Consider the following 10,829-nt stretch of genomic DNA (forward strand, 5'->3'; position numbering starts at 1 on the left):
TAAAATATGAGATTCTAGATTAGAAATATTTTGTAGACCTCTCCCTAACATATGCGTTTTAAAATCGAGGAAAAACCCAGACAGAAAAGCCCAAAGAAGTCAATATTTGTTAGCGGTAAAGTTAAAATGTTTGCCTTGTTTTGTCACTCTCCTTAGTGCTCTTCATGTTGATTGCTCACCTCCCTTGCAGTGACGTTATATGTTGTACCTCCCCCTCATTGCCTCCTCACCTTCACACGACAATGTCGTCACAACGAACAACCTATTGCACGCCATCCTTTTGTCTTCTCTTTCTCTTTTTGGTTTTAATCCCTAGGTTCTTCCTCTTAGGTTCATGAACCCAATAAGACAAGTAGAACTAAACTGGTTGGTTGTGTCCAAGTAGTCATTTGTTCGATTCTTCTTTTGCAAAAACTTATTGATTTGGTTCAATTCTTGATTGAGCACAAAATTGACAGACAAATAATTCTTTCCAACAGGACAGATGTATGTATCCATTATGGACCAATAATGGATGCTTTAGACCTTAACACCCACGATTCAAGGTACTCGGTAATGAATCAATCAGGGGAGGGGGGAACAAGGGATACAGTCCTTTTCTCAACTTGGCTTGGAAGAGTTCAACAGCACAAAACAAACCAATCAACCATTGAATTTCAACAAAGTTGCACATTCATTTTTATTTCAAATGGAATGGGAGCGGCGTGGTGCCTGCTTCAACTGCAACTCGGAGTTTAAAAATGTCCCTCATTCTTGTTTCTCCACCACTCCATAAACTTAACTTGTGCACCCATGGTGTCCACCCTGTAGAGTTGATACCAATGATTTGCGATCTCATGGCCAAAAGTCCAACCGAATACACCTCCCACCAGTAACGACAGCCCAGCGCCTGTCAAAACACATCTATGGCATAAGCATGCCAGTATTTACAAGCACTTTATGCATCTTTATACATAGAACAACAAATGCTCATGTTCAACGTTTAAACAAGCTAGTTAGGCTTACACTTATTATGCCTTTTGGTTTTCCTTGACACAGATTTAAACATAGAAAAAGATTCCTGAGGTCTTGATATATAAAGCCAGCTCCTCAACTCTTTTAGGATTGGACTCAAGAATTTGAGCCTTGACGTTCTCAGTATTCTACCACAGGACATTACACGTTTCAACTTGAGACTCTAATCAAAATATCACCGTATTAAATAAATCAGGATTTATTTTAGGCCAGTATATGTTCATGTCAACCAAACTCATGACCTGCTTGAGTTGTGTGCATAGTATAGTATTGTGAAGGTTCTAGCCAGTGAAAATAAAAATGTGCTCCATTGGTTGAAAAGAACATTTGGACTTGTATAAAAATGGAAATATGAAAAGGAATGTGAATTGATGAGAAGCGACGCAGAGACCGTTGAACCATGTGATACTTAAAAATTCTAAGAGAAGAAACAACCGCCACAATATCGGTAGTAAAGTAAAATAATAGTTTGCATGCTACAGATATTCATTTATATATATGAAGCAGTTAAGTAGAAAGACAAGGCAGTTGCATACCATGTAAACTTCTCGAGTATTTCCATGCAACACCTGCAGTTGATACAGCTCCAATAACAGTTCCTGTAAGACCAAAGTTTACAGCTTCTCTGGCAGTCTTCAACTGAAAAAGAACAGTAAGCAGCTGAATGAGGAATCTAAAAGCATGTACAAGAACTCTCAATTACAGAAAGTTGAGGTATCTGCCTTCGCCATCCTGCTATGGTGGAAAAATGTGAAACAAAATGACAACCATGCTTAACCCGCCAGTCTTGAGGAGATATGCTACTTAAGCAATTATTGAAATTTCATGCCCGAAGATCGTGTAACAGGCCAAGTAGTAGAACATAAGAAGGCAAGGGAGATCATATAATGAATCCATGATCGAATTATTAAACATTACAGGCAGGTATCATAATGTAGATACAAACTGACAATAAACTGGAGATTACTTTTATAACTGAAAGTTAGACAGCAGTGAAAAGATGAACAATCAGCCACGGCCAACAAAAACCAGGACATAATAGGACCAGAAAGAGAATAGAAAAGCAAAGAAATCTTGGCAGGAAAATCACAGGCAAATATGTGTTCTACAAGGTTCTATTAATCAGAATGATAACTACCATTTACCAATACAGTTCATGGGTACTTTATTAAAAAGCAATTGATTCCAACCCCTGTGAATCGATATTGCAATATGTTAGTAGTAATAAAATGCATTAATTTGATAGTAGAAATGATAACATTCCAAAAATGATTAATGGAAAACAAAAGAAAGATGAAAATATTATTTTGCTTATTGTGATAAAAATGATTTCAGAAGACCACTATTATGAAATTCTAAAATGGGTGGGATTTAGTGATCAACAGTTGATCATAAAAATCATACAACAAGGAAATATTTGGTCCAGTTCCCTACTACTAATCATACTTTTCACCGCACCAGAAAGCTTCGAAAAGTATAAGGCCTGACTCAGAATTTCCTTCAAGTAATTTCAGAGTAATACAGCACGAGAAGGGGAGGGAGACGAGGCATACAATATTATAACTTAAGCCATTGTGCATCAACAATCCTCGGGCTAGGAAGCGTCAGATTATCCCAAATTCAAAAGGAAAAAACAACTCTATTACCTAATCTCCAGAGAAGCAAGTGTAAACGAACACATTTAATTTAAGTTGGAAAGTCAGTTTAAATTGCGGGAGCTGCAGGATCAAGATATAGAAAAATCCAGATGAGATCATCCGAAACACAAACTGGCATGCATCGATCAAGAAAACAAACTAATAAAACAAATGTGCATACTACCACAGAACAAAAGGAATGAAGCAAAGAACACAGTAAAAGAAGACGAACAAATACGAAACAAACGGAAAGAAATTGATCGGCGGCTCCAGGGAGCTCCATCTCCAAGCAGAAACACGCAATGGCAGAACAGAACTCACAAGCACCAAGTAAAAGGAGTAAAACGAAAAAAGGAAGTGAAGGATGAATTACAGTGGGGCCATGAACGGGGTTGAAAGCAATAAATTCCTCGACATCGGAGCTAGACCATGGAGGAAGGGGATTGTCGCGCTGGACGAATGGGGAATAGTTGTCGAGGATCGAAAATCTCTCCGACCAAAATTCCTTGTAACCTTCCCAGTGCTTCCTGAAGAAGGATTGAGACGACGAATCTTCCATAACTTTTCCGGCAAAAAAACAGATTAGAAATGAGATTTCAGAAACCAAATCCGATTGAAAACAGAATCCTTTAGCTGTTCTAGCTCTGCAATCTCGTTCTTCAGAGCTCGTCTTGTTTTGTGTTTGGGAGGAAAATGAAGATCGTTTAATGGCTGTTATGGTTTTGGGCCAACGCAAGGCCCAATAGAAAAGCCTACCATTTCGGCCCAGATAATACCCATTACAAAATTTTAAAAATTACTCCCAATAAATTGGAAAAGGAAATTCAAAAACATATATATATATATTTTTTATCTCTTATGATTCTAAGCTCTAACCTCTCAATCGTAAAAAATAAAAAATTACGGAGATTAATCAATTAAATTTTGGTCGGGATGAGACATTTTTTAGACTCAACCTAATTGTTCATAAATATTTTCAACTCAAACGGTAACAGCTTAAGCCCAAAGCTAGTAAATATTGTTCTCTTTGGGCAACTAAGTCCACTGCAAGTAGATATTGTCCGACTCAGACGGTAACAACTCAAGCCCACAACTAGTAGATATTGTCCTCTTTGAACAGTTCAAGCCCACAGCTAGTAGATATTGTCCGACTCAAACTGTAGCAGCTCAAGCCTATCGCTAGTAGATATTGTCCTCCTTGGGGAAGTCTCACAATCCACCCCCAGGGCCAGCATCCTCGCTGGCACACAGCTCGGTGTCTAGCTTTGATACCATTTGTAACCTTGTAATGTATTTCTAGGTAAAAATATATATTTTTAAATTTATAATAAATCTATGTTGATTCGGTTCATCTCGATCTAGTTTTAACCGAACGCATAAACTTATCCAATATATAAAATTTTCATTTATTTGAATCCCAACCCAATCAAAATAAATTCATAGCCCAACCCAAACTAAACAGATTGGGTTAATCGAATTTTTCGGAGTCATCAGATATCAAAGATCTCTTCAAACATCGATATCATTAGAACAAAGATTTTATGTACATTTTAGAAGGAAAGAATAACAAATATTTGTATCATATTTTCTCAACAAATGAATAGAATAATTAGGAATCAACTGTGGAACAAGTTTGTGTATTACTTTGGTGAATCATGTCAACTGCCCTACACACACTTGGGCTCAGCATACTGGCGATCCGAGGCGAACATTGAATTTCGGACCGAGCAGCCACCATTCTTGGCGACAAGCTCACCTGCTCCATTGCTCGGAGCTGAAGCTCGACGGGATAGTCTCGAACGCACCCGATTCGGGGACCTGCACCCGTTGTCCATTTGCAGGATAGCTGCCTTCCCAGTTGGTATGATTTGGTTTCTTTGTGTGAGTTTATTCTTTTCAGTATTGATTCATCAGGGATGATCTCTACTTCACAACTTCTATTCCTCTCTTCTAACTTATTTTCCATCTCGAGTTTCTCGATCAGGTTACCTCGATCTGGTATGTGAAGATTGGTTAGTTTTCTACTCAGGTTGATCGACCTCTTTGGCTCGAACAGCTTGGCAGTCGACGTGCTCGAGTTCTTGTCAGTCGTTTCTTCAGCAATGAGCTCTGTTATGTCGTCGTCTCGACCACCACTCAACTTTTGAACCCAATCTTCCTCGGTTGAGCCGAATCGAACATGGTGACTGTTCTTTGGCATTTGTAGTCCATTGTCTTCTTCATCATCTGGACTCATCTGAGTTTAACCAAACAAAAAAGAATCATCTCAATCTATGCACTGATTGCATTAGAAAAAGAACATCTTAGTGGTTTGTTTTCCAATTCTTACCTTTACATCAGTGAGGTTGACATTGTTTTCTGTAAGGAAAGAGATGAATTCCTGAAAGTTTTCTTCCGTGGGACGGTAATGACCGCTATGAGGCCAAACTGCCTGTTCAAAAGACGGTGAATCTTCGTTAAACGAACGTTTTTAAGGTTGAAGATAAGCTGTTTACATGGTAGGAACTCATGAGGGGAACGAAGAACGAAAATTCTACAAGCTCTATGACTTGTACCTTTAGGGAAACGAAGAACGAAGAATGAAGAACGAAGAACAAAGAACGAAGAATGAAGAACGAAGAACAAAGAACGAAGAACGAAGATAAGCTATTTACATGGTAGGAACTCACGAGGGAAACAAAGAACAAACATTCTACGAGCTCTATGACTTGTACCTTTAGGGAAACGAAGAACAAAGAACGAAGAACGAAGAACGAAGAACGAAGAACGAAGACAAGCTATTTACATGGTAGGAACTCACGAAGGAAACGAAGAACGAAAATTCTACAAGCTCTATGACTTATACCTTTAGGATCCCATTTTCGACAACCAATCTTCCAGCAGCGGACGTGGCTCCTCCGGCCAAGAAACTCGAATGCTGAAACATACCCTTCTGTTTCTTGCCAACGTACAACGCTTTAGAGGTGCTGAGAACAAATATCCACTTCACATGCTTATCGACTCCGGTCGTGTCAAGGAGCTCCCTCGATAGCTTATACATGAACTTCCCATCTTCCACAACAACTTCATAAGCCATTCTTTCCAGCTGAAAGAAAAACATATGGATGATTCAACATTCCATATATAACACAAATTACGCAAATAAATAACGTTTCGACTCGGGTTTTAAGGACTCACCGGACCCAAGTACTTGATACACTGCTGTTGAAGTTTCGATCTCGGGCACTGTTCAACAAGATTTACTTCCTTTCCTTCTCCTATATCCAACCTGTTTAACTCGGAACTTTTAGTTTCTCGAAAACCCGAGTTCTAGTAATGATGCTTCAAAATTTAGATCAAAGAATGTTTACCAATAGAAAAAGGGTTGTCCACTCTGACAATGAAGCCATTTAGCATAATAGAATTGTAAGTTATGGCCATATCGATGTCGTGGATCGATCTGTCGAAAGAAATAGACATAACAATTAGCGATGCCGAGTTGGGGACTGAAAACAGGAACTATGTAACAATCTATGTCTCGAATTCGATATACTTACAGCTTCAAGCCAGTGCTGTAAAGCAAGCTTTTGACCTTTGTCGTTTTTGGACAAGCCTTTTCCGACCTGTAATGATGTTTGATACAATATGGTTAGAAACTTTCGAGGTGTTCGTGGGTTCATGACAAGAGCTGATAAAAACATGTCAAAAGTTTACCTTGGCAGCTTTGGTTCTAGCTCGAGCCCACCGCGAAATGGCAGTCTCGTGTTTCTCTATGTCAAAAAACGATATCGAGCTCCTCTTGAGCTCAGCAAAATCCAAGAGTTTCCACCTGAAACAATGACAACAATTGTGAACAAGCTCAATATAGATCAAGAACAAAGACACAAGCAAGAACACATACCAACTCTGTTCTACAAGAACAGCACAATCTGCTAGCTTCCTCCTGGTTCTGAAACTTTTATAAACTTTCTGCAATTTCATTGCAGCCATGTGCTTCGAATTCGTTGTCGTTTTGACCTCATCACAATCACGACACTCCAATCTAGGAGATTGAATCTCCATCTCTTTGCTCTTTGGACTATCAGCTACAACAAACAAGTTTTCCTCTAGTGATACCATCTTCTCCAACTCTCTACGTTTGAAGCTAACGGATATTTCTAATGTCATCTTCCCCGAACCGACCGATTTCATTACCATAGGCTCCAAATCTCTACTATTGAAACTGATGGATCGGACCGGAGTTTTTACTTCGTCGTCTCCGAAACTGATAGATTTCACAGTAATTGATTCTAAACCATTTTCCACATCAATGTATTTAGCCAAAGGGCAGGAAAAGAAAGCCCCCATTTCAGCAAAGTTCAGCAAGAACTAGATTATGAACACTATTCCTGTATCAACAAGAATCCACCCAGAAATGAGAATGAAAAACATAACACAATCAAATCACATACTAATTCCAAGGGGATTTTCTCTTGATCTTCAAATCCAAGAACAATACACATGAACAGCAAACAAACAAGCATAGTTCCATTAAAACCAGAACAAATTGGAGGCTAGAATCATAGATCTATAGAATAAGTCAGGAACAGAAGAATACCCAATTCTTAATGATCCAAACAAACTTCAAAACCAAGAAAACAACCACAATCTAAGAACAAAAAACAAAAAAAACAGGAAAACAGAGCAATATGAACAAACCCGTTTCCAGAAATCAAAATCCATATAGAATCTAGCATTACATTACCACAAAGATCAGTAAAACAGAGAAATGGAAGTGCCCATTTCATCAGAAAAGCACAAAAATCGAAGAAGAAGCCTCGAAGGAGGGATTTACCTCAATCAATGACAAGTTTAGGGGTTTAGGTATTGGATTGGTGAAGAAAGTAAGCGAATGAGTAAGATTTGAAAAGCGAAATGCTAAGAGGATTTGAGAAAGGCGATGAGTTTGGGTTATAAAGGGAAGTGAAAAGAGAAGGCGGAAGCGGGGAGTGAAAGAGACAATTCCACCGGGGCAGAGTGGAAAAGCGAGGACGGCGAGGACGCGACTTTCCAACCAAATTGTACTCTCACCAAAACCATATTTTAAATTCTTAAATTCTTGGAATAAAAGTCAATTGATATCTTGGTTTTTCCCTTTTTTGAATATTTCTTTTTATTTATTTATTTATTTATAATTCTCTCTTATTATTATTATTATTATTTTTACTTTTTAAAACTAAATATCAAAATATTTAATTTTATATAATTATTAAAAATAAATAAATAAAACGAAACTAATCTATTTTTGTCCACAAATTTTATTTTAAAATATTTTTAATTCTTATAAATAATTTCTATTAATTATTTTTTTTAAAATTAAATCTGCTTTATAACTTGATACATGTGAGTTAAATTATATTCAAACAATTTTATTTACAAATAAACATAATAAAATTTGAAAATATAGTGAAAAATGAATAAATAAATAAATAATACTGAGAATAAATCTAGAAAAATCAATATATATATATATATATATATATATATAGTTATAAATTTTATTAGTGACCATAATAATTTATTAATCTCAATTTTAGTTAAAAATATGATAAATGGGTATTATTTGAAAATATTAAATAAAAAAATTATTTGCAACTTAAAAGAAAATTGTAAATTAAAATTGATTTTATATGTTTTTTTTTTTTTCTTTTGTCAGTCGTTGTTGGGTTGAGAGATAGGGACATTTCCAATGCTAGTCATGAAAGGAAAACATGCATGTTGACTCGTTCTTAGTCATTATAACTTGAATTACAAGTAAAGTCATGACGATTCTCTTGCATCTGCTACGATATGATTACGTTACCTACTTATTTTGAGCTACGTCTAAGAGTAAACATTATTCCTACAGACCAACCCGAGTCATTTTAGCATTTTTTTTTCTCACTTATATGCTTTTAAAGAAAATTTTCACCCGAACAAGTTAACTTTGGAGTTCTTATGATTAAGCCACGAGAAAATGATATAAATAGTGCGTTGTTTGATATCCTCAGTGTTACTCTCATTCGAACGAGGTCATCGTCAAATGACTTGGTGAGTTACGTTCAAGGTAGAGACTTGATTGAGCTAGAAAAAGATGTTATCGAGATTATCCCGCTCGTTATCGAGAATAAAGCAACAAAATTGAATATTAATATAACATGCTTGATTTGAATAATTTATAAGTTGTTGGTTTTTTCTTCGGAAGCTCATAGGAAGCTTCCTTAGGTTGTTGTCGGACGACCCACAAGTTGACTGAAAACCAAAACCAGAGAAGTTGAAGGATTGTGATGTGTCATTAAGAACCACAAAGGGTGAAGAGTCAAGAAAGTCTAAAGCTTTTAAATTCTGAGGTTGACTAGGTAAAGATTTTAAAAACTCGAAATAATCAAAACCCACCGCTAGTAGATATTATCTATTTTGACCCGTTACGTATTGCCGCAGTCTCACGGTTTTAAAACGCGTCTACTAGAATTTATATGTTAGCTTACTCGTAATCGTAAACTATGAATTTGTCCATCTTGTACATTACGTAACGCTCAAACCATTTTCGTAATGCATTCTAGCTTACACTACAAGTTATACAAATTCACGTCTAATTTCTATGATTTACACAAATCCGTATTTTCTTAACCCTAATCTTAACGACTAATCACGAACTCACAACACAACCCTCTAAAACGTATGAGTTCAAAAAGTCTCCAGCTGAAAACTCTCGAGCGTCTTATACCATTTTTGTTTGAAATAAGGTTTGTATTAACTACGCTCGATTTGTGGACTTATATAAGGTAAATGCCGGGAAAAGCAAAGAGTGTTAGGAGGGAGTCTCACATTGGCTAATTCAGGGAATGATCATGGGTATGAATCCTTTTAGGAAAATCAAAAGTAAAGTCACGAGAGCTTATGTTCAAAGTGGATAATATCGTACCATTATAGAGATTCGTTATTCCTACCCGAGAAATCTAAAAGATCGTTGTAATTAAGAAAAGAAAAGGGGTTGGTTTGCAAATATATAAATTAAAAAGGGTTTGTTTGAAAATTTGTATTGATATTTCAAAATTGATGCATATTCTGTCTCTATATTTTTGTCATGGTCTATGGAGTGACCTGTACTCTGTCCCCCATTGGTCAAACATTTGCCAAACCAATTATTTTATTATTTATTAATTATTATTATTATTATTATTATTATTGTATTCTTGAACAAATCTAAATTGGTCTCCTAAATTATTAATTTTTTTTCTCATTATTATTATTATTATTATATTGCATTTCATATTTATGCGTCACAAAATTAAATGCTCGAGAATTTAAATTCTCGAATATACGTGTAGTTTGTATAATCATATAATATTAAATTTTATGTCGATTTTAGTATAGTTTAGTAGATAAGAAACAAAATAGCATTTAAAAAATCGATGGTTCAATCTTCATCGCCACTATCATCATCAAACAAGAAATTCAAGAACATCTATACTGATCATGTCATAAACCATGCCCAGATACTCGAAAATCGATTTTCCCGATGATGACTGATGATACTGGATCTAGGTAGAATGAGAATATACACCTCTAGATGACCGAAGAACCGAAAGAAATGCTGGTATAATATGGGGTCTCCCCTTCCAACAGGATCAGAAAAGGTTGTATTAAAGTTTCGATCGGTTAATAACATGGGAATAGCCCCTATCACTACCAGAAGTGATAAACTTGAACGAAAACGCAATAAATTAGGTTAAAATTTTCGATGATATTTTTAAACAGCTTTATTAATAAAAAAAAAAAAAGGAAGAAAGTAGTATTATTTTTATTTTAAAATAGTATAATCTATAATAAAATTTTATTTTATAATTTTTTGATACTAATTCATAAAAATATTTAAAAAAATAAATAAAATAATTTAAAATCAAATAATTAATGAATAAAGTTGTATTAATTAGTGTAACAGAAAGATAAAAGGCTGAATTATATATAATTTAATTTGTCGGAAAGTAGAGAAATATGCAACTCGCTCACATGAAACCATGCATTATAAAATTATTTAATCCAAAAATTCCAAGCAAAAATAATAAATAATAAATATACAAAAATGCTTTCACACATATTTATGAAAAAAAAAAAAAAAAAAAAAAAAAAAAAAAAAAAAAAAAAAAAAAAAAAAAAAAAAAAAAAAAAAAAAAAAAA

At 35.3% G+C, this 10,829-nt stretch overlaps 2 protein-coding genes across 2 annotated transcripts; both read right to left on the bottom strand.

The window, feature by feature from the left end:
- Positions 1 to 466: 466 nt before the first annotated feature.
- Positions 467 to 3,326, bottom strand: LOC111485533 (succinate dehydrogenase subunit 6, mitochondrial-like). Its single transcript, XM_023132463.1, has 3 exons — positions 3,025 to 3,326; positions 1,551 to 1,653; positions 467 to 889 (listed from the first exon to the last, which is right to left on the bottom strand). The coding sequence occupies exons 1-3, from the start codon at positions 3,208 to 3,210 to the stop codon at positions 735 to 737; spliced, it is 444 nt and encodes a 147-aa protein (XP_022988231.1). The 5' UTR covers positions 3,211 to 3,326; the 3' UTR covers positions 467 to 734.
- An 873-nt stretch (positions 3,327 to 4,199) lies between these two features.
- LOC111485411 (IQ domain-containing protein IQM2-like) lies at positions 4,200 to 7,655 on the bottom strand. Its single transcript, XM_023132289.1, has 9 exons — positions 7,465 to 7,655; positions 6,532 to 7,018; positions 6,345 to 6,459; positions 6,188 to 6,253; positions 6,002 to 6,090; positions 5,829 to 5,919; positions 5,497 to 5,736; positions 4,981 to 5,082; positions 4,200 to 4,887 (listed from the first exon to the last, which is right to left on the bottom strand). The coding sequence occupies exons 2-9, from the start codon at positions 6,975 to 6,977 to the stop codon at positions 4,261 to 4,263; spliced, it is 1,776 nt and encodes a 591-aa protein (XP_022988057.1). The 5' UTR covers positions 6,978 to 7,018; positions 7,465 to 7,655; the 3' UTR covers positions 4,200 to 4,260.
- Between the last annotated feature and the right edge of the window lie 3,174 nt (positions 7,656 to 10,829).

This window comes from Cucurbita maxima, unplaced genomic scaffold (genome assembly GCF_002738345.1).
Source record: "Cucurbita maxima cultivar Rimu unplaced genomic scaffold, Cmax_1.0 Cma_Scf00010, whole genome shotgun sequence".
Classification (NCBI taxonomy): Eukaryota; Viridiplantae; Streptophyta; class Magnoliopsida; order Cucurbitales; family Cucurbitaceae; genus Cucurbita; species Cucurbita maxima.

Bases quoted from the DNA above. Each gene is read 5' to 3' on its own strand.
- LOC111485411 (XM_023132289.1), bottom strand. From the start codon at position 6,977: ATGGGGGCTTTCTTTTCCTGCCCTTTGGCTAAATACATTGATGTGGAA. The intron at 6,254-6,344 runs GTAAACTTTTGA...ACATCATTACAG, and splicing joins CTAGAACCAAAGCTGCCAAG to GTCGGAAAAGGCTTGTCCAA. The intron at 5,737-5,828 runs GTGAGTCCTTAA...TTTTTCTTTCAG, and splicing joins GTATCAAGTACTTGGGTCCG to CTGGAAAGAATGGCTTATGA.
- LOC111485533 (XM_023132463.1), bottom strand. From the start codon at position 3,210: ATGGAAGATTCGTCGTCTCAATCCTTCTTCAGGAAGCACTGGGAAGGT. The intron at 1,654-3,024 runs GTAATTCATCCT...GTTCTTTTTCAG, and splicing joins ACCCCGTTCATGGCCCCACT to TTGAAGACTGCCAGAGAAGC. The intron at 890-1,550 runs GTATGCAACTGC...GTGTTTTGACAG, and splicing joins ATACTCGAGAAGTTTACATG to GCGCTGGGCTGTCGTTACTG.